This window comes from Mustela lutreola, chromosome 6 (genome assembly GCF_030435805.1).
Source record: "Mustela lutreola isolate mMusLut2 chromosome 6, mMusLut2.pri, whole genome shotgun sequence".
Taxonomy (NCBI): domain Eukaryota; kingdom Metazoa; phylum Chordata; class Mammalia; order Carnivora; family Mustelidae; genus Mustela; species Mustela lutreola.
In genome coordinates this window covers 134,961,195-134,988,177 of record NC_081295.1, presented here as the reverse complement: position 1 = coordinate 134,988,177, position 26,983 = coordinate 134,961,195, and the positions used below count along the sequence as shown (strand labels likewise).

General features: G+C 43.9%; 1 protein-coding gene across 3 annotated transcripts in view; it reads left to right on the top strand.

Annotated features, from left to right (window-relative positions):
• The window catches only part of SERPINB6 (serpin family B member 6), a 36,916-nt gene that overhangs the window by 4,671 nt on the left and 5,262 nt on the right, over positions 1-26,983 (top strand). The window contains exons 1-4 of one of the 3 annotated variants that reach the window (XM_059179117.1): positions 9,139-9,398; positions 21,345-21,519; positions 22,496-22,642; positions 26,701-26,818. In XM_059179117.1, coding sequence (XP_059035100.1) covers positions 21,355-21,519; positions 22,496-22,642; positions 26,701-26,818 — 430 coding nt within the window. In that variant the 5' untranslated portion in view covers positions 9,139-9,398; positions 21,345-21,354. Of the gene's footprint in view, positions 1-9,138; positions 9,399-9,589; positions 9,735-21,344; positions 21,520-22,495; positions 22,643-26,700; positions 26,819-26,983 lie in introns of those variants that run through there. The other 2 variants (XM_059179118.1, XM_059179116.1) reach the window with 2 other exon arrangements.

Genomic DNA, 26,983 nt, shown 5'->3' with positions numbered 1-26,983 from the left:
ATAGTGTCGATAATCATTCCCAAGCATATGACCTACTGATATACATCTAAAGGGTCTCAAGAGAAGGTTTTTATTACTGGTAATAAATAATCTTTCTCCCAAACAATAGCTAGCCCCTAAAGGTCCTAGAAACCTTGCTTCCAAAATTCCTTAGAGACTTAACGCCATCCCTAACCCCCTCCCAACTTACAAGTATATAATAGACCACTCCTCACATCCCTGGGGCAGCAGCTCTTTCTGCCATGGGTCCTGTCCCTGTGCTTTAATAAGCTACCATTTTGCACCAAAGATGTCTCAAGAATTCTTTCTTGGTCATCGGCTCTGGACCTCACCCCACCGAACCTCACCTAGATTCTAGAACTTCATCACTGCCATTTGTGCAAAACCTGGTCCATTCTCATGAGTCTCTCACCCCTTGAGCATTAAGCGTGGCCAAGAAGACACTCTTCTGAGTTTCCAAGGTCACTGCTCAGAAATGTAAGATCAGGTTTGGGCCTGTCTTCCCAGGCCTGTCCTGTGACAGATGACAGGTCTAGAGGAGATTTTCACACCTTTTGGCACAAGCCACAGGCTGGCTAGAATTACACTCATAACTATTGAGCTCTGCTCTCCTCTGTCTTTGTTTGCTTGCTTTTTTAAAAAAAAAAAAAATTAGGAGCTTCATTAGCACAGGCCCTGACAGGGACTTCTCTGACTAACCACACTAAGTCTCTCTAGCCTGGTATTTGAGGAAACAGGTTTCCTTAGGCTTCTCGGACAAATCCATCAGGCTCCCTTCAGCAATGACCTGGACCTTTGGGGCAAGGTGGCCCAGACCCAGGGGCATCTTATTCCAGGACAAAGTGTTCCTATTCACCTTTCTTTTCATTTGCATTTTGAAATGGATCATCCAAGCAATTCCAGAGGGTATAAGAAGACAAGCTTCTCTCCTGAGGAACAAAGAAAGAGGGGGAAAAAAGTAAGACAGAGAGGAACCTCTATTCAGTTATTTAGCTATTTCTTAAAATCATATGATCGTGAATATTAACAAAATCTCCAGAGTAATAAGATTCTCTTGATTTAACTCAGATTTTAAGAGAGCATGATTTCAAAAGAAATAAAGGAATAATAAAATGAATGAAGTAAGATAACTGAAATGTAGATTCTGAAAAACTCCTTCTGGACTTCAGATGGAACCATTCACACCATAGATGAACCCACTCCAAGCCCCTTCCTATGGGCCCTCTTCCTAGGGACACCTGTCTTAGGTTAGGTTAGGTTAAGGACGCCTGTACTAGGTTAACATGTTGGGCTGGAAAGTGCGAATTTCTTCTGAGCCCTTGGATTAAAAATGGCCTGAAATAACAAAGAATAATTGTCCGGACAGAAATCAGCATTGCTTTGTTTCACCATGGTATTCTTCTTCTTCTTCTTCTTTTTTAAGATTTTTATTTATTTGACCGACAGAGATCACAAGTAGGCAGAGAGGCAGGCAGAGGGGAGGGGGAAGCAGGCTCCCTCCTGAGGAGAGAGCCCGATGTGGGGGCTCGATCATGACCTGAGCCGAAGGCAGAGGCATAACCCACTGAGCTACCCAGGCGCCCGTCCTCATGGTATTCTTGACCGAAGAGTCATTTTTTCATTTTAGGTTTTCCTTTAAATCAGACAAATGTCTAGTATTTTCCCGGCTCTTCCTGACCATGACTGTTAAGAAGGCAAATGACATATTCACCTCTGTTCGGTTCTTAAAACAGCCCCCTTCCAGCTGACCCCCAGCTCTACCCACCCCTCTTAGTCATCACCTTGTGTTTCCTCAAAGAGTATTCTAAGAAAGCTGTCTCCGCCTGTCTCTTTTTATCTTGAATTGCCCTCACTTCAGTGGTTGTCCTGCCTGTCACTAAGGGAACTATTGACCTGGGAATGACAAGTGCCCTCTTTCTTCTTAGCTCTCCACTTTCTCCAGCATGAGCTACTGATGCCATTGGCCTCGCTCTCCAGTGTCCAGCCTCTTCTGCTCTGCTCAGTCTTCTTTGCTGGGTGCTTTCTCCTCCCTCCCCCCAGCAATCTTTTAAAATGTTTGTGATTGCTTCAGCTTCTGTCACCAGACAGATGCCTTCCTGATCAACAAGCTTGGCGGGGCCAATGCATCCCTCTTCTGGCTTCTAGTCACTGGATCCCATAGCTCTGTCCTTATTTCTCCCTGTGTCTTGGATATCGTCACCTAAACGTGTCACAAGCACTATAAAGCCCTTTGACTCAAACTAATTCTTTGACCTCTGAACCTGTTCTCCTCCCTTCGTATTCTCTCTTTCAGTTAATTATATCATCTTGTATCCGATTACCTGAATTAGAATGCTGAAAGTCATCTGGAACTCCATTCTTTTCCTTGTCCCTTCTCCCCAAATCCACTTGGGCATTCTGTCCTATGATTTCTGCTCCCAACTAGCTCCCTGCCTCACCAGCATCACCGTTGCCAACTATGTAGGCTTAGGCCCACATGACCTAAGCTCGGGATCTATAGAGTCAACTCCCAGTGGACTCCTGCCGCCACTGTTTGCTGCTTCCAAACCATCCTAAAGGCTGATGCTAGAGTCAGAAAGAAAGGGAAGGAGGGAGGGATGGAGAGAGGAAGGGAGGGTAGGGAAAGGAATGAAAGAATGAATGAATCAGGTTATTCCTCTAGTCAGGATCCTATAATGGTTCCCTGTTGCCTGACCAATAAATCCCACACTCCTTAGAATGGCATAAGGACCCTTTCCAGGCCAGCCCTACCTTGCCCATTTAACTCTACTTATCCTCACTGTGAGAGAGACATCACATTCACATAATTTTGATTACATATATTGCCTCTATTTTATCTTAGTTGTTAATATCTTACTGTGACTTATTTATAAATTACACCTTATCATGGGTATGTTTAAGTATAGTAATAAGATACAGTATACATAGGGTTTGGTACTAGGTGGTTTCAAGCATCCACGGAGAGTCTTGGAACAGATCCCCCCACTACCGAATATTGCAAACACAGTCTTCCTTTTGTATCCGTCTGAACTGCTGAGAAAGGGAAGGACCATGTTTTATTCAGTTTTATCTCTCAACTTCTTTGAGACCTGATACAGTCTGCTGAAAGGAAACCAACCTCAAAGCAGGTTAGCGAATGCTTTCTTCATTGTCTTCCTGGGGACTCCAGTCAGGAGGCAGTCTTTCAAACTGCTTGGAAGAATGGAAGAACCACTCCGAAGCTTGTTAGCTGGGAGGGAAAAGGGGCACCTGCTTGCTCTCAGGGCTCCAAATACTTGGGCACCACAAGGCACAATTGTTATGGTTGTAAATATAAGATAGTTCCTGATTTACATATAGACCTGAGAAAGACCTTTAGGTCCTCTAAACACATTTTTTAAAAATATTTTATTTATTTATTTGGCAGAGAGAGAGAGAGAGAGAGATCCCAAGTAGGCAGAGAGGCAGGCAGAGAGAGGCGGGGGTGGGGGGAGCAGGCTCCCTGCTGAGCAGAGAGCCCGACGTGGGGCTCGATCCCAGGACCATGGGATCATGACCCAAGCCGAAGGCAGAGGCTTTAACCCACTGAGCCACCCAGGTGCCCCTAAACACATTTTATTTCGGTTACATCTGATTGTTCAGAAATGTTTCTTGCTTGCCTGCCTCTGCTGAACTGGTCTCCAGCTCTTCCTGGTTTTGGTAACTCCTGGAGGTCAGTTCCAGGAGGGCTGTAAACTCCTGTAATCAGTCACCTCCCGCAGCTTCAGTGCCCAGTAGGATTCTCAGCATAAGGAATGTTTAATATATGAAGTTTGGGGTTTTCCAGCTCTTCTATCTAGTGGGACTTCAAGGGTATGAATCTGCTGGAGGAGGATTCACAAAATTCAGGCATCTGAATGTGAAAAGTAGTACGTGGTTAAAAAGAAAAAGTCACTTTTTCCTCAGTTGTAACATGGTGTGATGGAAAACTGTCGAGTAGCACAGGAGAGAACTGCCTCTTTGCATCTCTCAGCCCTTTACCCTCATAAGTGAGTTATTTTAATTGTGGAAGCAGAAGAGGCAAATCTCTGCTGGTTTTCCCAAGAATTCAAGTAAGAACAAAGAAAGTCAAAGTCAGGTCTATTTTGAAGGACCATGGGTTTACCTCAGTTGCAGAACTATGATCACATTTTAGGGAAGGAAAGTGAGGGGAATGAAGAATCTTCTCAGTGCTGGAGCTCAAACCTCTGCTAACTTATCAAGGAAAGAAGGCAGGTAGGTTACACCCCTCCCCCCCAGTTAAATCAGCACTCCAGCACTCACAGGCTGGGTTGGGGGATTCAGTCCTTGATACTCCCCAAACTTTCCTTAAAGGGAAAACGCAGAGAAGCCTGGCATCTGCCTCTCAGCTCCTTAGATATTATTCCAGAAGTTTCTCTGGAGTAGAAAAAATAGAGACTTTACGTCAGTTTTCCAAATGTTTTTCTCCTGGGTAAGGGGGTCACCACCTCCCAGAGGAAGGGAGTGCGCCGCCTTTGTTTGCCCACGCCAGCTGATTCACTGGATCTCTGCTGCTCACATTTTGCCACTTTGAGCAACGTCTTATTTTACATTTTTTAAGTTTATATTTTCATTCCAGTGAGTTAGCATACAGTGCTATATTAGTTTCAGGTGTACAAGATAGTGATTCAACACTTCCATACAACACCTGGTGCCCATCACAACAGGTGCATTCTTTAATCCCCATCACCTATTTTACCCATCCCCCACCCACCTCCCCTCTGGTGACCATCAGTTTGTTCTCTAGATTCTTGTGTCTCTCTTTTTCCTTTGTTGTTTTTTTTTTTTCTTACATTCCACAAAGGAGTGAAATCATATGGTATTTGTCTTTCTCTGGCTTATTTTGCTCTGTATAATACTCTCTAGCTCCATCCATGCCATTGCAAATGGCAAGATTTCATCCTTTTTATGTTTGAGTAATATTCCATTGTGTATATACGACATCGTTTTAATCCATTCATCAATAGAGGGGACACTTGGGCTGCTTCCATATTTTGTCAGTTGTAAATAATGGGGCTATAAACACGGGTGCATGGATCCCTTTGAATTAATGTTTTTCCATTCTTCGGGTAAATACCCAGTAGTGTGATTGCTGAATTGTAGGGTAGTTTTATTAACTTTTTGAGGAAACTCCATACTGTTTTCCACAGTGGCTGCACCAGTTTGCATTCCCACCAACAGTGTAAGAGAGTTCCTTTTTCTCCACATCCTCTCCAACACGTGTTGATTCTTGTATTGTTGATTTTAGCCACTCTGACAGGGGTGAGGTAATATCTCATTATAGTTTTGATTTAAGGGTGTTATTTTATTGGCCTTTTTGATGACTTTCACTGGCAGAAGACAAGGTTACATTGTGTCCTCAGGGGTCGACCTTCCAGCAACACTGTCCATGTTCATGACCTCTGTTCTCCGCTGCCAACCTGGTCTGTCTTTCAGAAGTAAACTATGACCTGAACAGTTCTCTCAAATGAATCTCTGGGAGAGGCTGCTACACTTTCTTTGAAAGAACGTTAGATAGGAGGAACTATTAAGTACTGTGATGTTACTAACGGGCCATCGCCATGTCATTCAAATAAATTTTATGTTCCTAGGAAATCTTGCAATGTTTACTATCTGTAAGGAAAACCAAATAGAGGTTAGATGGTTGCCTGGGAACTTATGTTATGTGCTTTCTGGGAAGGCAGAGGTTCTAGTTCTGAGCCAGTCTCTGAGTTTTGCACTGCAGATGTGTGGTAAATATCTATTTAATTAAATTGGGTTTGCTAAGCAATTGACCTAATCAGGGATGGTTCAATCTATTAGGATGATTTTTTTTTAACTTATTTAAGGCCCCAGGTGACTATTTAGATGCTTAGTCTTGCTTGGCTCCTTTACTGTAATCTGATTTTTAAAAGGCATGGCTAAATCAGTACAAACCCATCACTACCACTGAGGTCAAGGTAGAAATGCTCTACTAGTTTTATCGAATTTAGTTCCAGTTAGTCCACATAGCACTGAAAATATATTATATAGAGAACAATATTACATAACATAAATGTCATGGTCACAGGTTCCAATTATGAGAGGAGTTTCCTTTTTTTCTCTCTCTTTTTTTAAGATTTTATTTCTTAAAGAGAAACACACAAGCAGGGCAAGAGGGAGAAGCAGACCCTTGCTGAGCAGGGGGCTTGATGTGGGCTTGATGTGGGACTCAAGGCTTGATCCCAGGACCCAGGGATCATGACTTGAGCTGAAGGCAGACACTTAACCATCTGAGCCACCCAGGTGCCCCTCCTTTCTTCTCCTTTTGTGTTAGGGTTGAAATGTCAGCAGATTAGAACACACTTATTCAGGGTGGTGTTTCAGTTACTGTTCTTTGATCGCTCATGGGTGAATTACTGTGCTGTACACTCATGTCAAAACCAACTTGTGTTGAATGAGCTGAATACAAGTTGCCACATGATTTTTGAATGGGTTTTCCAACATTTAAAAGGGGGATTGTTTTCAAAAATAAAACATAGCAAAATATTTACCTGTAAAAATCCCAAATTCATAAGTAAAATGAGTGAGTGTAGTATCATAATCAAGATTCTTGGTTAATCTTTATTTCCAGTTTACTGGTTGTAAGTTCAGACTGCTTTATAAACACCTAAAGGGTTCTGTTTACTTTTATTTTACATGGCATACCAAAGTCTTTTGAAACTGAAATTGAACCAATCCCCCATTCTGGGAAGTTTCGGGAAATAAAGTGCAACGCTATTGCCCAAGAGTCAGAGCCATGTTTTCAGTCAGGGTTAACAACAGACGCCAGTTAAAATGGGATTGGAAAGAAAAGACATTCTCTGGAATCAGATCTTTTTTGTTGACAACACTGCTGTATTTGAAGTGAATTTTCTAAACATTAGACACCAACGAATCATCGAGTACCACTGAACAACAGCTGTGTGGGTGGCCTTCAGCACATGCACTGGAATACTCTTGCCTTCTATCTTCACTGCTCTCTCTTCCTCCAGCCATTACTCGAGGCTGGAATTAAACTACACAAATACTGAAAGAAAATATTGGTGAACTGTATAATCTAGAGAAAGACTTTCTAACTATGACGCAAAAATCTAGAAGCAGTAAAGGAAAAAATCATTAAATATGACTACCTGGAAAACAAACAAGTAGGCTGAAACCACCAGAAACAAAGTTAGGAAACAGACAAGAAGCTGGGATAAAATACTTGCAACTTTATATCAGAGAGGTCTAATGCTACTATATAAAGAGCTCCTAAGAATCAAGAAGAGAAAGACCAAAAAATTAAAAAAAAAATGAACAAAAGTCATAAGCAGTTCACAAGGGGACACAGAAAAGAGGCAATACTTTTTTTGTTTTGTTTTGTTTTAAAGAGTGAGAGCAAGAGCATGCATATACATAAGAGTGGGGGTAGGGGACAAGGGAGAGAATATATTTTTTTAAGATTTTATTTATTTATTTGACAGAGAGAGAGATCACAAGTAGGCAGAGAAGCAGTCATAGAGAGGAGGAAGCAGGCTCCCTGCCGAGCAGAGAGCCCAATGATGTGGGGCTCCATCCCAGGACTCTGGGATCATGACCTGAGCAGAAGGCAGAGGCTTTAACCCACTGAGCCACCAATTCTCTCCCCTGAGGGAGAGAATCTTAAGCTCCACACAGAGCTCCATCTTATGACCCTGAGATTATGACCTGAGCCATTATCAAGAGTGGGATGTTTTAACCAACTGAACCACCCAGATGTCCTGAGGCAATGCTTTTAAACATGCGAAGAGATGTTCAACCTCACTCATAATAAAGGAAATGGTAATTAAAATGACATGGGATACTGTTTCTCCATCAGGCTGGTAAAAATCCAAAGATACCCAAGTATCCAAAGATGAATTAGTGTTCAGATACAGCTGGTGAGAGGACAAAAAGGATACAATCCCAGCGAGAGGAATTGGACAAAACAAAAATATGTGTATTTGTCCTTTGACCTAGGAATCCCATTTCTAGGAATCTAGGAATCTGGGTTAATGGATATTTCTCTACTAATACAAAACAGTATTTACACTAATCTCCTGCCACTGAAAATGTGGTCTACGGGACAGCGGCCTCAGCTACCTGGGAGCTTGTTAGAAATGCTGTATCTCAGGACCTGCTGAATCAGAATCCACATTTTAACAATACTCCAGGTCATTTAAGTTTGAGAAGCACAGCACTGGGTTATTGGTGGCATTATTTGTAATGACATTAAGATTGGAAACAACCCACATGACCATCAGTGACACGATGAAATACTTGATGTAGCCATGAAAAGGAATAAGGATCTCTCTGTAGCAAATACAGAGATCTCCAAAGTTTGTTAAGTGGAAAAAAAAAAAAGTTGCAGAACTATGGATAGATAAAAGGAAACAGAATGCCGCCTTTCTGATACGGGCACACACACATACATGTTTGCAAAAAGGCGAGCTGGAAAGACAAACTGAAGCCAGTAAAACTGGGTTGAAAAGGAACGGGGAGGATAAAGGTGGAGCGATACCTCTGGGCATTCCTTTATGTTTCACTACAAAAATAAAATCAAAACAGTCACAACTGTTTTGACTGGGATGGCGGGGTCGCTACGGCTACTGCCATGTAGTGTCTAGAGAGCCCAGGGATGCTGTTAAGCGTTCTTCAGTGTGGGAGTGCAACCAAGAATTATCCAGCTCCGATGTTAACAGTGTGTAGGGTGAGAACTCCGGGCCTAGGGTAAGGATGGAGGAAGCACGAAACAGTCTTGAAGTTTGCAAATTTCTGTCCTGGGCCATCTGGGTGGCTCTGTCGATTAGTGTCGCACACCTGGTTTGCATGATCTCGGGGTCATGATCTCGGGGGTCCTGAGATGGCTCCTGCTTAAGATTCTGTCCTTCTCCCTCTGCCCACTCCCATCGCCTCTCTCTTTAAAAAATAAATACATAAAAAATAAATTTCTGTCCTGCACGGTACAACTTATGCCCATGTACCAGGAACTGGCACTTTTCTGGTCGCTGAGGACATAATTCCCGGTCTCCACAAAGCCATGGCCGCGCAGGGCCGCCCTCTGGACCGTCACGCCTTGCTTTGACTCACTTCCCCCGGTGGCCCAGTGGGCGCGGCCCGTGAAACTAGGCCCAGAGAGGCGGCGCGGCCCCTCCGGCTGACCAGCGGGCCCCGGGGCGGCGGTCAAAGTGCGGCGGAGTACCTGGCGCACACCTGCTCGCCTCCCCGCTCCGCCCTCCTCCGCGCCCCGGCTGCGGCTCCGCGATCCCAGGGGTGGGAGTCGCTGGCTCGCGTCCCCGGACTCGCCCCGCCCTCGGGCCGCGCGGCTATTTGAGGCCGGGAGCTACTCCCTTCCCTACAGAGCGCGGCGCCGACCCTCTGAGGTACGTGGCTGGGGTGGGCGTGAGACCCGCCCTGGCACACGGGGGTCCGTCCTCCGCTCCCAGGCCAGCAGAGCGGGGGTCGCAGGCTGGAGCGGCGGCGCGAGGGGAGCGCTTGGGCATCGTCGCTCGGGGGAGGGGTGGGGTGGGGGTGGGGGGCTTGCGCGGACCGGGGCGTGGCCGCGCGGGGGGAGGGGCGTCGCCGCTCGGGGCCGCGGTCGCGCGTGGGGAGGGCGGGGCCGTGGCCCTTGCGGTTCTGGCTGGGTGGGGGTGGGGTGTGAGCGCTTGGGCTCGTGTTCCCCTGAGGAGTCCCGCGGTCTAGGACGGTGACGCCATTTGGTGAGTTGTGCGTGGAGGACTAGACCGGGACGCGCAGCCCCGCGCCAGCAGTGGAGGACGCGCGAGCGGGCATGGGGTCAGCGCTGAGCGCGGGGAACTGCCACGCTGGGTCCCGCGGCCACAGGTGACCTCGCGCGCGGTCCCCCGCCACAGGTGACCCCACCTGCCCTGTGGCCCAGGCCCGCGGGGCGTTGGGAATCCAGAGTGGGGTTGGAGGCCCTCGAGAAGGCCGGGGATCGTGGGAGGGGCAGCCCGATTCTGGTTCACTGAACCCGCACCTTGGTCTTCCTGACCACCCCTGTAGTCCGGGGACTTCGCCAGTTCCGCAGCACTTTCCAGGCCCCTCAGGCCTGCTGAGAGAACTCGTGAGCATCTTTCCAGATATTGTTACTTCTGTGTCTTTTGTTAAACTCCCCGCAGGCAAAGTACTCCAAGATGTGGTGTCTAAGGGGCTAAAAGGACATGATAGAAATTTTCATCTTACTTCCGGCCTCTGCGCTTGACGAAATTGGCACATAAATTATCTTCTTTCCTTCTTTCTCCCGATAAAGCTCAGTTTTAGAGAAGTGAAGTATGGGCAATGAATAGTCACATGCTGTCAGGAATAAATACCTAGATGCTAGGAGGGAACTGGGGTGAGTGTTGGCAGTCTTACTCCTTGCGTCTGTCCAGCTGTACCTGAGGACAGGAATATGACTGTCGGGAGGCTGCCTACTTCCCCCCTGGTGTGGTTTAGGACTGGTGTGGTGAGGTGAGCCGGCAAATGTAACCTTTGGATTCAGGTCCTATGGCAGCATTGTATTGCTGAGCTGAGAAACGTGCACTGGGGTTAACATGAATGAAGCTGTTATCAGTATTATAGAGGTGTGCCCAGTATTTCATGATACCTTTGAGTGATTGTATCATTTCCTTTATGTCATCACAGAGAAAGGGTACACTTTCAGTAATACTTGGCCACATGAACTAAGTATTTAAAATTTTATGAGGCCAATTCCAGTCCAAGGTATCTTATTACAGTTCTGCATATTCTGTATAGTGAGCTCTGCCTGTTAACAGTAGAGTGGAATTAGAGTGAATGTAATCACCATTCTTTTCTGTTTGTACTAAGAGCACTCTGTATCTCACTAGGCATTTGTTATAGGATCTGGAGGAAGACCACATGCCTTACATTTCCAAGCTTGCTGACCTGAGATCAGGCCTAGACATCAGAAGAAAGGAAATAGTGTATAATTCTATCCATTTGTTGAATACCCATGCATGCCAGACACTAGTTTATTTAATCTTCACAGTAAACTTGTACATAGACGGAATCATCTCCTGTTCACATATTGGAGAACTGCTGTTCAGAAAAGTAAAACACACAGAGGATACACAGAGTACACCAGACAATGTAGGTAGGGACAAAGCAGAAGCCCAGGTCTCCATTCAGCCAATCTTTAAATGGTTAGATTTTGTAGGAAATTGAGGCATCCTTAATGCAAGAAGGCAAGGAAACACAAATAGTAACACTTTAAAAACCTGATTGGTTGAATCAACTCAATTGTGAACATTAATTGCTCAAAGTTACTGATGGTGCTTTAGGGAAAAATAATGGTACGAGGATAGTTTTGTTAGGCTTGTCTTATACACACACACTCATATGCAATTGCTCGTTATTAAAACTTTAATACTCAGTTTTTATGTTTGCAGAGGCCACGTGCTCAAGGGTGGAGGCTCCAGTACCCAGAAGGCTAGGGCTGAAGTGCAGGGATGCAAAACATGGTCTTGTTAGAACATGTGTTGACAGATCCATTAGAACCCACCTGCTATCCCTGACCCTGGCAACCAGGCAGCCACCCTCCCATCCCTACCAGCCACCCACCGGGAGATCAGGTCTAAATTTGATGCTCAGACTCAGGGACCACCAGGTACTGGGTTGAAATGAGGGAATTATAGATCCCATAGAAATTCCAGCCCTGCCCAGCTTGATTCCAGAACACACCAGCAGCCACACCAGTGGGTTCCTCCACTTGCTGGACAATCACAACCAGCCACTGATCTCTTGATCACACTGCATGGAAGCCCCCAGCTGACTTCCTCCCCATGTAAACCAATTTTCAACACTGTTTTGTGTTTTCCTCTTAAATGTGACTGATAACCCAAGAATCAGTCAGACATTTGTGAGAAGCCTATGCATGAAACACACCTAGGTGAAATAAAGCGTACACTAACCACAATAACAAAAAAGACTCCAGAGAAGGAGAGAGTGTAGGGAGCAGGAAATAATGCAATAAAAACGTAATGATGTTTTCCAAGGAATTGGAATAGAAGCCTGTAAAGAAGGAGCAGCAGAGAACAAGGAGAAGTCCTTGGAAATTAAAAAATATAATGGCTGAAATTAGAAAAAAAATCAGTAAAAAGTTAGAAGATAAAATCATGGACCTCTTCCAAGAAATAGGACAAAAATGTCATTGTGGTGGAAAATGCAAAAGAGGGAAGATCAGAGCAAAACTTTCTGCTTCTGCGGTAAGCCAACTTGCCCTTCCCAAAGTGCCACACAAATATCTTTTTCTGTGTGTGCCATGACATGAAGCTGCTTAGACAATATCAGATGAGATCAGTCCAAGATTTCTAAGACCTGAATAATAGGGGATACCAAAAAAGAGAACAGAGTCAGTCTGGAAGGAACTAACAAGTTCCTTAAACTTTTCCCCTGAGAGGAAGGAAAATTTGAATTGCTAGATTGGAAGATCCCACCGGGTGCACAGCAAATAAATAAACTGGGCCCATCTTAAGGACACATTGTGACATTTTAGAATATCCGGGATAAGGATAAGATTTTATGAGCGTTTTGGAGATATGGGGAAGGAGGGATGGAACTGGGGTCAGAATGTCATCAGACTTCCCACCAGCAGAGCTGCAGGCTAGAAAGCAAAGTAGCAAAGTATCAGACATTTGGAGGTAAAATGCTGTGCAGCTCATTCCAGATCCTGCCACACTGTCAATTACATGGGATGGCAAAGACTTTCAGACATGCAAAAAGCCAAAATGTATGCGTTCTGTTTTGGAAAACTATTGGACAATTTGCTTCATCAAAATAAGTAAATCATGAAGCAGGAAGGCCCTGGGGTCTGACACAGAGGATATTATTGGCAAAGAGATCTCTCATAGAGGGTGGTGGTGTGGCATGCAGGAGAGCGGTGTGTCCAAAACGTGGCTGACAAAACAGTGGTATCAGTGCATGAGTCTAATCAAAGAAGGCCTCGAAGTGCGATTGTGCTTTAGAAAAGTCAAGTGTATTAAAACTTCATGCGGCAGTCTCATTTACAGCATGGCACATTTGGGCCTGAAAGGAAACATCTACCCAGCTTTGTCGCTGGTGTGACCCAGATGGCAGCACCAAAACTCACATACTCCCTGAAGGTTCAGATTTTGTACTTTACAGTGCTTCTCCATTCAAAGAAACCGGGAGAGGGGCTGATCCCTGAGGTCTTTGGGCTGGGAAAAAAGTGGAAATGGGTTGGTAAGCACTAGAGTTATTGCCCTAGAGCAAGAACATTTGAGATCAACACATCAAGATAAAGGAATCAATTTAAAGAGAGCCCCCACTAGCCCACTATGTCGGGGCACCAAGAAGAAAACTGAGATCAGCTAAAGCATTGTTTGTAAAAATCCCTGACTCTGTTAGTGACTTCAAATGAGGCAGACGAAATGAGCTTTGGAAAGGCACAAAGGAATTTCAGTAATGTTTTAGGAAGCGCTGTGGTTGTTACTGTAAGACGGTCTGTTACCAAGCACAGTAGTCACACAAGCCAACCCAGAGGCCTAAAAATGAAGCTCATAGCCACGTTATACAACCCACATGGAGGAAAATTCAAATAATACTTCATTTTAAAGAAAGACACTGGGTTACCAGAAACTGAAAGCGTGACTGGCTTTGGCCTTGTAAAATCCCAGAAAATGGAGAAATGAAGAATGAAACTCCCCCACCTACTGGGGCGTGCTTGTCCACAAAATGGTGAGTGCCGAGCTCCAAGGAGCCGCTGGGACCTCCAGTGACCAAGAACCAGGCTCCTTGCCGCGGGGAGGGGATGGTCGCTTAAGACTGATTGAGCACCAGGGAACCATTAAAATGAGCATTACTGTCACCTTAGGAAATGTATAAGAAGATATAACAAAGATAAAATACATTAGATCCATGGTGTTAATACTTTTGTGCTAGGCTTAAGCACAGGTGTAGAAATGATTTTTATAACCACTATAATGCTTTGTGTGTTCTTAAGCCCATTTGAAAGCCTTTGGTGATCCTGGCTTACTGAACTGTGTAAGTCTTGATTTATAAGGTTTATAGAAGTTTATGGAAATGTTTACTAAGGTTTGGTTTAAAAATTTTTAAAAAAGATTTATTTATTTACTTGAGAGAGAGAGAGAATGCATGAGCCAAAGGAGGGGCAAAGCAATAGACTTCCCACTCAGCAGGGAGCCTGAAGTGGGACTTATCCGAGGACCCTGGGATCATGATGCTTAACTGACTGAGCCAGCCAGGCAGCCCTATAAACCCTATTTTAAACTGATAATAACTTAACTGCAATAGAATTAATATACTTTATACTTTTACTTCTCCCTTCCACATTGTAGATAATTGCTGTTTCAAGTAACATTTTTATGTTGAGTAACTAATAACAGATCATTATATTTATGGATATTTTTTCCCTACATTAATCTTTATTTTTTTTTAAACTTTTAAACCAGGGTTGTAAGTGAGATACATACCACTATTACCATGTTGCAGAATCTATGACTATTTACCATTACCAGTGAGATTTATGCTACCTTTTTGTGTTTTTATGTTGATGTTCTTTTACTTCCACTCAATTCCCTTTAGCATTTCTTGTAAAGACAGGTCTGGTGATAATGAAATCTCCCCGCTTTTGTTTGTAAGGGAAAGTCTTTATCTCTTCTTTGTTTCTTAAGGAGAGCTTCACCAGGCATAGAATAACTAGTTGACAGTTTAGGGTTTTTAGTTTTGGGGCTCATTTTCTCCTGGCCTGAAATGTTTTTTTAATTTTTTTTAAAAGATTTTATTTATTTATTTGACAGAGAGAGATCACAAGTAGGCAGAGAGGCAGGCAGAGAGAGAGAGGAGGAAACAGGCTCCCTGCTGAGCAGGACCCTGAGATCATGACCTGAGCCCAAGGCAGCGGCTTAACCCACTGAGCCACCCGGACGCCCCTGAAATGTTTTTGTTGAGAAATCTGCTTATAGTCTTACTGGTTCCCATAAGTATGTAAATTCTCTCTTTTCTCTTGCTGCTCTTAATTCTTTCTTTGTCTTTGACAGTTTAATTCTGGTGTGTCTCTGTGTAGCCCTGTTCACATTCAACCTATTTAGGGTCCTTTGTGCCTCATGAGTGTATATATCCATTTTTCTCCCCAGGTTTTGGAAGTTTCCAGCCATTATTTCTTTAAATAAACTCTTGGTCCCTTTCTCTTTCTCTTCTCCCTCTGGAATTCTCATGGTGCAAATATTGTTTCTTTTCATTGTGTCTTATAATTACCCTGGACTTGCTTCCTGGTTTTTCATTTGTTTTTCATTTCGTTTCTATAACTGAATAGTTTCCAATGTTCTGTTCTCTAGATCATGGATTCTTTTGTCTGCATGATCAAGTCTACCTTTGAAACTCTTGAATTCTTTGGTTCACTTATTGTACTTTCAACTCTAGGATTTCAGCTTTTTGGAATTTTTTGATGGTTGTTATGTCCTTGTCAGACTTCTCATTTCGATCCTGCATTGTTTTCCTGATTTTGTTCAGTTGTAAGTCTGTACTTTCTTTTAGCTCACTAAACTATCTTAGGAAGATTATTCTGAATCCTTTTCTGACAGTTCATAAATCTCCATTTCTTTTAGGTCTGTTATTGGAGCTTTATTAGTTTCCTTTGATGGTCTCCTCTTTACCTGATTTTTCATGACCCTTGGTTCCTTATGTTGGTATCTACATGTGTGACTAATGGGGTTCCTCTAGACTTTTCCGATTGATTTTGGCAGAGACCGTCCTTCACCAGTCAGCACAGTGGGTTTCTGGATACATTTACTGCTAATATTTTTAGGCAGGTGGGGCCTGTTATTATGGTCTATTTTGAGATGAGGCAATTGTTCGAGCTCTGAAGATGGAGATGGTAGGTTGTGCCACTGGCTGAGAATTGTTGGCTGGGTAGGACTACTGGCTTGGTTCCCTACCTAAGTGAGGCTGTGGGATAGGCTCAGCAGTTGCTTGGATTTCTGGTCCTGCTTGCTAGATGGTCAGGAGTGGGTATTATATTCAGTAGTGGTTGGGGCTCTGAATTAGCTTTCCTGCCCTGGTAGGGCAGCAGGCCTGAACTGAGGCCCTAGTCAACTCATTGTTTAGGGGGCTGAAACAGGGTTCCCTACTCTGGTGAGGCCACAGGTTTCACTCTGCAGATGTGGGAAGCCATGGGCTGTACTCTCTGTTCAAGAGCCTATGATTCTAGGGATGTTGAATGGACTATAGAGCTTCTCATGTGCTCTGGATAGGTTTACTGATTGAATGGGCTGAAGACTATCTTCAGCAATGAGTGGGGCTATGAATTAGATTCCCCGTTCCAGTGCAGTGGGAAGAGCAGTTATAGAGCTGGTAAAATTCTTTTTAACTTAGACTTAACTCAGACTGATCCACATCCCAATTTCCCTGTTAAACAGGACTGCTGGCTTTGCTCTGCAAATTCTTAGCTCTGTATGTCCTTCTCTTGGCTCAACACCCTTGGGCTGAATAGCTCTCAGGGGTTGTGTCCAGCTCTTCTGTTCAGATGGGGCTTGGAAGACCCCCTCCACAGCAGCTACTGTGGTTCAGCTACCTTGCCTAGGTGGGAGAGGGAAGGCTACTCCAACTCTCAGTTTCCCAAATGGGCTCTCTGGTTGGGAGAGTCCTGAAGCTACCCTCAGTTCTCTGTGAATGTATTCTTCTGCCTCCATACCTGGTACTGGCTTTGCTGTGGGGACAGTCAGCTCTGCCTGTCTGCCTCTCAGCTTGAGCACCCCTGGGCAACCCAGCTTCCACCGGTTGACACCAGGTCTTTGGTCAGATGGGGCTGGAAGGCCCTCTCCACAGCGCGTGAGGCTATGATTCAGCATGTTAGCTTGGGCACCTTCAAACTGGGCACTAGGGCTGGCACTCTCCTGATCTGAGGATCTAGTCAGTCAGGTCTCCACCCCAGCGTGTTCACTATTCAGAGGTCACCCCTGACTTAGTCCTACAGATGAGCAAAGCCTCTGGGCAGGATTACTGCCTGGACATTGCAGGTTTAAACTCGGTCTGCCAAGATCCACATGCTGGTTGTTGCAAGCCCCTCCCCTCTTGTCCATCACAGATGCCCAATGGTTGAGCCCTGCAGATTCCCCTGCAATCTCAGTAGAGAGACATCAGGGTAGGGGCTCCTGCAAAAAACCCAGTGCTGGCGGAGGCTGGCTATCTCCTCTGGGTTCTCTTTTCCCACTGGAGAAACTGGAGGCTCGGGGGGACCTCCCCTTACGGTGCGGCACTGTCTGGGGCGCTGGAGGGCAGTATGGCCAGCGTGTAGCCGTTCCTTTTACTTGTCTAATGCAGTCTGTTTTCAGTCTCACCCCACGTGCTGGGATTCTCTCAGTGCCGTCTTGTTCTTGAATAGATGTTAGTTCTTCCTGCGAGGGCAAGTGAAGACAGGACCTATGTTCCGTGCCTGGTATTTGTATCAGTAACTCTGAGTTTGACCTTTATTTAAATCCATAGATGTGGAATTTTTAGCTTAGGGAATATGAATGTTTTCATGAAATTTTTGTCTTCCTTTATTTTTTATATAATTTTAAATTACGATCTGGGAATATTGGCATGCAGATTTATTTCATCATTTACACAGATTAGGAAAGAATAACTATCTTAGTCATTGTTGGAAAGTAATGGTTTTTGAACTTGCAAAAATTGTGTTTGGGACAGGTATCTTTAATTTGCTCTCCACCTCTCCTTTTTTTTTTTTTTTTTGAATTTGGTATGTTACAGTGATTAAGAGAGTGAACTCCAGAGCCACCCAGACCTGGTTTCCTGCCACCACCCTGCTGCTTGTATAGTCTTGTGACCACAGGGCAAGACAAGAGCAATGTCAAATGCTGGTATTGTCAACCAGCCTTATAGACTTGTGAAAATGTTTTAGGAAAAGTGCTAACATAGGTCCCAGTGGGTAGTATATACTCCAAACGCAATATTTATTTTTTTCTGAAGTTAAAACTTTTTAATCTAGTTATTATTGTTCCTATTTGGGGAACAAGGGAACTATTTTCTAATATTTTATCATCCATGATCATCACATTAAGGAAGTATAGAAAGTATCATTTCCCATTTGTTTCAAGGACATTTATTGTGAGTGGGCAATTTAGTTATTTCATGATTAACATATTTTCTGCTGTAAAACTATCCTGCATATCTGGGATAAACCTATGAGGCATCATTGATTTTATGTTTCTTTTTTATTTAGCATTTTTTATAGGATGTGGATGGAATTTTACATTTGGTGGCTATCAGTCATTTGCAGCTGAAAAATGGAAGCTATTAGACTTCTCTTTGGGCTTTGAAGAGTGAGCCACAGGTGACATTGTTCCCTCCTATCCAGGATGGAAGGAAACACATTATCTGGCCCATTCTTTTCCTCAGACAGGGAGCAGAAATCAAGAATATGTATATGTGTGTGTGTGTATATATATATATATAAAGATTTTATTTATTTATTTGACAGAGAGAGATCACAAGTAGGCAGGGTGGCAGGCAGAGAGAGATGGGGAAGCAGGCTCCCCACTGAGCAGAGAGCCTGATGTGGGGCTTGATCCCAGGACCCTGAGATCATGACCTGAGCTGAAGGCAGAGGCTTAACCCACTTAGTCACCCAGGCGCCCCTCAAGAATATATTTAGAGCCCATGAGCTGGCATTATAAACCTTGTCTCCTTCCTGACTGGTGCCTTTCCCTCTGAATGTCCTGGCTTGTTCTTCCCGGGCTCAGTATTTAAAATAAGACTGGAACTGCTTTAAGTTGAGGAATTAGTTACTGGTCTTTCAGCTTTCTTCCTTTTTTTAACAAAAATATACTTTTAAATATTTCAGCTTTCTTGGTTCACTGAGGGGTTGTTCTATCAGGCAAGAAAGAAGGTTAGTGTGTCCGGAAACCCACAACACCTCTATCAGGAATGCTTGGGACTGTGCTTCTTGTCCTGTGGGACCTCCTCTTACCTAGTTCTTAATTCTTAAATCTGTTTTTAACAGTTTTTTCCTTTAAAATTAATAAGCAGGGAGCATTTGCTAATACAAAATCCAAATAAGCAGTGTAACTTTGCATCCCTTTCATATAATGGCTACTTTTGTTTATGTTGATGTTCCCAAGGCCCTGTGAATTCCTGAAGCTATTTCTGTATCATACAATCAATTGTATCTAGGAGAATTTTAGTAGTGGGTATGTTCTATTGTACTTTCATCAGAAATTAGCAATTTAAGATACAGATGGAAAGTCTGAGCAAACCAAGAGTGCCCAGCGCTCCACCTTTTCTCTATAATGAATAAAGGAGAGTTTGAAATCAAAGAGTTTAAACAAGGACCGTAAATAAAATTTATCAGGTTAAGTATTTGTTTTCTGCGGCTCTTGTAACAAATCACCACAACCTCAGTGCGTTTACTCTCGGGCTTCTGGAGGCCAGAAGGCTGGCAGGTTTCACTGAGCCACACTGAGGGGCTGCAGGGCCTTGCTCCCTCCAGAAGCTCGAGAGGAGCATCTGTCCTGTGCCCTTTCTAGCTTCCAGAGCTGCAGTTCCCCAACCCTTGCTTGTCTCCCCTTCCTCCAGTTTTCAAGCCACAGGGTAGCGCTTTGCTTCTGTCCCCACATTGCTTTCCTCCCTGGTCACATCCTCCTCTGCCCGCCCACCTCTCATTAGGATACATGTGATGACGTTTAGGGGTCACTTGGATAATCCCCAGTGACCTCCCCATGTCCAGATCCTTCCTTTAATCACATCTGCAAGGTCTCTGCTGTATAAGGGAACGTTCGCATATTCCAGTTGGGCTGGGGGCCCCTCTGCTGCCCTTATTCAGCGGCCCACAGTTGAAAACGGAAAAGCACGCTCTGTGGAGAGTGGGTTTACTCCTCATTCTCTGGTCTGGGCCTTTCAGTCAGATTTGTCCCCCCCCCTATCTACTCCCTGACAATATCTAGTGTCACCCTTTCCTTGTTCCATAGATTCCCACGCACAGCTCAGATGAGTCATTTTCCCGGTCTCTGACGGGGGAAATGTGAGTCTGGTAAATATTTGTCAAGACAGCAGAGCAGGCAGGGGCTGCTTCTCCCAGAGTCTGCTCCTCCCAGGGCCGCTGCTGCATCTGCAGCTAAGCTGGCTGATGGGGCCCTTGGCTGCCTCTTGCCTTCCCGCCGACCCTTCTATCCTACCTTCAGGCTCTTCCTCAAGTAGGGACATCTAGAGCCACAGTGCAAAGATGGGGTATTGGCCCTGAGTTCAGCCTTAGCTATTTAGTTCCTTAGCTTGGCTTTATCTCTTCACCTCTGTGACCTTTAGCTCCCCCGTCATAAAAGGGGGAGTTGGTGATAGGTCTTTCTAAAGAACTGTTTGAAGGTTCTCATATCTACCCCATCCTAGACCGCGTAGAAGTGGTTCCTGTTCTGGACCCTGCCTAGACCACTGGGGTCACGGCCACATGCCCTCCATGCCAACCTCTGCAGTCTGACCCCTTACCCCTGAGGCCTGTGTCTGGGGGTGGCCAGGGGCATGTACCTGTTGTCACATACTCTTGTCCAGAACAAGGGGTAAGAAGGCCTGTGGCAACAGGGGGTCTGGGGAACATGGCTGTCTATTTGGGCCTCAGCACAAGCAGAGGTTTCATAGAAGGAGAACTGAAGGTCAAAAGTCCTTGTTTTTAAGGTTTTCATGTATCTTTGCATGTGATTTAATTTATCTTTTATCTTTGGGCTTCACGTTATCTTAAAATGGAGCCCTCCCACATCTTAAAAACATTCAACCATCTTTTTTTGCATAACCTTGTGGTTGGATTCATCATTTTGAATGGTTTTTGGAGGATTAAATAATACATACAAACCCACACAACACACCAAACAATAAGAAATGGAAGCAAAAGCCAATAACTTCTTTCCTGACCACCGCCCCCCGGAAGCAAAAGCCAATAACTTCTTTCCTGACCACCGCCCCCCCCCCCCCCCCCCCCCGCCGGAAGTAACTTGGGTAAGCTGTCAAATGTATACCTTTCCACTTCCTCTGTGCTCCCAGGTAGGTGAGGACATAGCCGTCCTCACTGCCCTTCCCCCCCACACACAACAGGATTATATTATTAATACGTGGTTCAGTTTTATTTTTCACTTAATATTAGATGTGCACAAAATAATTTTGAAGGCCCCAAAAAGAAATAGAGTTTTGTGAATATACGTATTTGCCCACTGAACCAAAGTGGTAACCACTAATAACAGAGTGAATGTAGTCAATGTGTAATCCTGTAGTGATGTGATACTAATTTTATTGTGTTATTTGTTTATTTAATTTGGAATGTGATACTGATTTTAGAACCATTCTTTCAGGCTCACCGTCATGGATACTCTTTCAGAGGCAAATGGCACCTTTGCCTTAAGTCTTCTGAAAAAGCTGGGTGAAGACAACTCAAAAAATGTGTTTTTCTCACCCATGAGCATCTCTTCTGCCCTGTCCATGGTCTTCATGGGCGCAAAGGGAAACACGGCAGCCCAGATGTTCCAGGTATGTACCTGAAGCCATTTCTGAGTGACAGGAAATGCTACTAATTTGTCAGTTGAGCTGGTCTTCATGTTCACCTCCAGGATTTGCTCCTGACAGGTCCCTCTGCGGGTGCTGGGGAATGGGGACAGAGCTGCAGGAGACATGCTAGTTCTGAGGGAGCAAGCACCTGGAGTGGTGGCCTCAGATCTGTGAGGGAGGAAGTGGTATGCTCTATGAAGAAGGATGAGTGACGTCACTAGCCTGGACTATGCTTTTTCCATGAGTTTGAGATTGTGAGTAGGGAGTCCATCACAGAGCCCATGCTGAGTTCCGTGATAGTGTTTGGATGTTGTCACTTGCTTTTCAGTTGTTAGAAATTGATACATTAATTTTCTCACTGAAGTGTAAAACCTTCTTAGAATGGCACTGGTCAGTCACAGATGTTTCCAGTAACATCTCAGTTGTTTGCTGTTGACTAACCAGTACCCTAAAACTTAGCAGCTTAAGATGACAATTTCCTGGGATCTGACTCTGGCTGTGTTGGGGATACTTCTCCACTTGGCCCCAGCAGGGTCTCTGGTGTGGGGTCTTGGGCCTCCTCCATGTGGCCTTCTTGGCGTGTATCCTTGGCCAAGTGGCCTAGGCTTCCTTACAAGATGGTACCCAGCTTCCGGGAGGACCAGCTTAAATGCACAAAGCCTTATCCAGCCCTTTCTGTTCGAGGAGTGCCTGTGTTTGCAGAGAAGGCAGACCTGGTGGCAGCCTTATTTGCGGACAGACTCCAAGTAGTGAGCCCACAGAGTAGGGCTTGCAGAGGGCACTGCGGCCTAAGGGTGTTCGCGGGGCTCTGCCCCGCCCTCCTACAGGAAGTGCCTTTTATATTCCACTGGACCAGTCTTCCTTAAGCTGGATCTGTCCTAGGCTGAGTTATGTTGTATCCATTTTGGAAGTCTGGGCACACTGACATTGTGCCTTTGTATTCTGTTTTGGATTTCAGACACTTTCTTTAAGTAAAAGCTGCGGAGGAGGGGACGTGCACCAGGGGTTCCAGTCGCTTCTCACGGAAGTCAACAGGACCGATACACAGTACTTGCTTAGAACTGCCAACAGGCTCTTTGGAAATAAGTCTCATGAATTCCTCTCGGTAAGTCATACACACTGTTTTTTGACCAAGAAAGTGAAGATGCCAAGGGGGTGGGGAGGAGGGGTCATGAGGTGACAGCAGATAGTCTGGGGGTTATAAATTCACACCGTTGGGCAGGAACTTGGCTCTCTGTTTGCTAACTTCATGTATTCTCTTGAACCCTGCTTCAGTGCTATCTTCTGTAAAGTGAGCCTTCTCACAAATACCGTCTAGATTTTTGTGAAGCTTCAATGAGATAATTATAAAAGAATTAGCATGGAGCAAACACAGTTCAAGGTGAATTGGCCAAGGGGCACCTGGATGGCTCATCAGAAGAACATGTGACTCTTGATCTTAGGGTTGTGAGTTTGAGCCCCATGTTGGGTGCAGAGATTACTTAGAAATAAAACCTTTAAAAAAAATTAGAGGTAAACTGGCTGAAACAAAGAAGGGATCAAAAGGAATATTTCTAATCATTGTTTCCCACATTTGATCATTTTTTTGTGCATGTGATACTTGGTCAACTTTTTACACTTGTAAATATTTTTATCATTTTTTTCAATGCAGAATTTTTATAAAGTTATTTGTCTAATTATACTAGTTCTCTTTATTTATAGTGCTTTCAGGCTTTTTTTTTTCAGAAACTACTTAAGTAATATGTTATCACCTTCTTGTTATATAACAACTATATTCTTATTATGTAAAAATGCAAACAAAGCAGGCATTTTCCATACCTCATCACTCCTCTCCCAGTAAATGAGCTTTTATAGATTTGAGGTGTATCCCCCACACATGGAGAAATAAATCTATTTGGTGGGGTTTTCTCTACCTAATGTCATTATACCATAATATTATTTCATAACTTGTTTCTTTTTACCCAGCTCTGTCTGAAATTCTTTGCATCTTGGGCATTGACCTCTGTTTCACTGTTATCTGCTGTTCCTCAGTATGCAAGTACTGAACCACACCTAGTGCGCCCTTCTCCCGCTGACTGGCATTTAGACAGTGAACCTTAGGGTACACGATCCAGTGCCTCTGTGTGCGTGTTACTCCAAAATGGATTTGTAGAAGGGAGGAAGAGAGTGAAGCTTTCAAGCTGTAGCGAATATTGCCAGATTGGCCAAAGTGCTGTGGTCATCTACATTCTCTCTAGAAATATTAGCAGAGTGCTCAGGTCCACTCGCATCAGCACTGCATGTGGTTGACCTTTTAAATTTTGATAATTCATGAGACTGACCTCTTTATATTTATTGAACATTTGTATCTTTCTAAGAATTTTCTTTGCACACTTTTTATTGAACTATATATCTTTTACTGTTTTTTGAGTTCTATGTTCAGGGTATCGATCTTATTCTATTATATGATTTTTTTCATTACTTTTTTAAACTTGTTTCAGACTGAAATTGTCTTAAAATAATTGGAGTAAAGTAAATGTAGTAAAGCATGAGGTCAAATATTGGCAAGAATTGTTCCCCATGGTGTGGTTTTTTGCAGCCTATCTTATTTTATTAGTCTTAGACATTTGTCATCTTTTTATAAGCCTTTGGCATAAAGAAGAACAAAACTTCGAATAAACACAAAGAACTGGTGGATTTTCTTTAATTTTCTTTCTTTTCTATTGGATACTTTAAGAAAAGCATTGATTTTTTTAAGTGAATTTTTTTTTAAAGATTTTTTTTTAACAGAGAGAGAGCAAGAGAGCGAGAGAGCGAGAGAGCATGTGCACACAGAAGTAGAGTGGGAGGGAGAAGCAAACTTCCCCCTGAGCAGAGAGCCCAATGCGGGATCCCAGGACCCCGGGACCATGATCTGAGCCAAGGGCTGATGCTTAACCAACTGAGCCACCCAGGTGCCCCAGCATTGATGTTTTGAATCTTATTTTGATATTGAAATATAAGGCAGTTGTTTCTCAATTATTTCTTATTTAGTGTTCCAAGAATCCAGTACCAATCGCAGCATACCATGAGATATTCCTTCAGTTTGATTATTCATTTCTTATAAAACAGTAATTTAAATAGCAAACATTTATTTTCAAATGTGTTTAGAAGTTGTTGAAGTCACCCAGGTCTGGGACAGGTTATCAATACGCCAGGGCCCAGGTTTCCTCCAGAATAGTTTCTTATCCTGAGAGACTCATACGGGTTTCAGGGGCACGGAGCCGCTGTGGAGCGGCAACATAGGCAGAGCACAAACACTATGTGGATGAAATGAAATGATACACCGCCCACCTCTGCAGCGTGCTGAGAATTCAGTGATGTTGTATGAAACAGCCCTGATGATAAGAATTCATCTGTTATGCTCCACAAATAAGTGAAACCATATGATAATTGACTCTCTCTGCTTGACTTATTTCACTCAGCATAATCTCTTCTAGTCCGGTCCATGTTGCTACAAAAGTTGGGTATTCATCCTTTCTGATGAAGGCATAATACTCCATAGTGTATACAGACCACATCTTCCTTATCCATTCGTCCATTGAAGGGCATCTTGGTTCTTTCCACAGTTTGGTGACCGTGGCCATTGCTGCTGTGAACATGGGGGTACAGATGGCCCTTCTTTTCACGACATCTGTATCTTATCATATGGTTTCACTTATTTGTGGAGCATAACAAATAGCATGGAGGACAAGGGGAGATGGAGAGAAGGGATTTGAGGGAATTTGGAAGGGGAGGTGAACCATGACAGACTATGGACTCTGAAAAACAATCTGAGGGTTCTGAAGGGGCCAGGGGTAGGAGATTGGGGGAACCAGGTGGTGGGTATTAGTGAAGGCACAGATTGCATGGAACACTGGGTGTGGTACAAAAACAATGAATACTGTTATGCTGAAAAGAAATTTAAAAATATATATATATTAAAAAAAAAAAGAATGCATCTGAGCCTCAGACCAACGCCGTATCTTCATTTGCAGGGAAAGACAAGGAAGCTGACAGAGACAAACTGATTTCTTAAGGTCACACAGCTAATAAGTTGCAGGACAGCGTTGGTAGCTACTGTGCCCCATTCCCTCTGTCATGTTGTCTCAAAGGGGAAGCATGAAATTCTGCACTAGAAAACCAGTCCTGAAAAGGGGGATTAAATATTTAGCTGTAAGCTGTTCAAAAGAAGGGTCAGGAAACCATTCCGTAGTGCGTAGGGCGTAGTGGCCACAAATGGGTTATTTCAGTCCGTTCACTTTCTGTCAGATTTTCTGCTTTTATGGGGCATGATGTACATGTTCATGAATGACATCATCATTTTACAGACTATATTAACAAAATATAGTTTAAACTTTTTTGAGAGTCACTCATGCTCTAAGATGGAGCCATCCAAAGTGGTAGGCACTAGACACAGGTAGCTATTTGAATTTCCATGTGAATAATTACAACTACAATTCACTATTCAGCTCCTCAGCAGCATGGCCCTATTTCAAGTATTCAGGAGCTGCACAAGGCAATGTTTGGGACAGCACAGACTTACAACATTGCTAACATCATCACAGAGAGTTGTAGTGGATGGGGTGCAGTGGGATCACACACTTTCCCTGTTGTATGGAACAGCAGACCTTTGTTTCCAGTCCATTGTTCTGGAATGTTCTGGAGGCAGCTGTGGCTCTTGCTGTGGGCGGGACTCACATAGCAAAAATGTTGGCTCTCCAGGAATGACACTCTAGTAACCTCAGAGTCTCAGTGTCTCTGGACTTGCCTCACTGTTGCAGAGCTAGTTCCTCGAGAAATCTAGCAGCTCACGATGTTTATTTGATATTCAGACCACTATTTCACTTGGTTTATATGCTAAGATTAAATGTAGCTGAAGAATGGATTTTCGTTAGTTCCTCATACTTCAGTTTGATTAGTCATGGCTTATGAAGCAGTAATTTAAATAGCAAACATTTATTTTCAAATGTGTTTAGAAGTTGTCGAAATCACCCAGGAGTGTGACAGGTTATCAATAGGTGAGGGCATATTGTATTGTATACTTGTATATTCCACATGTAAATCATAAACCTGCAGACATTCTGATTGGGTGCCACGAAGAAGTAAGCTCTAAGTGTTGACTGTTTCTGCAGCCATGTGATTACGTTGCTCTGTCTCTCCTAGTCTTTCAAAGACTCCTGCCTCAAGTTCTACCAAGCAGAGATGGAAGAGCTCGACTTTCATACCGCTGCGGAAGAGTCCAGGACACACATCAACACCTGGGTGGCCGAAAAGACGGAAGGTGAAAATACAGTGTTACTCTGTCTTAATAGTATTTTCATTGATCTCACTGTCCAGTCCTTCACAGGCCCATCCACATGTAAACAGGAATGACATTTTTCTCTGAATAACTGTGAATTTTTAAAATCTGCTTCTGAAATATTGTCAGTGTTTGCTTATTTTCTCT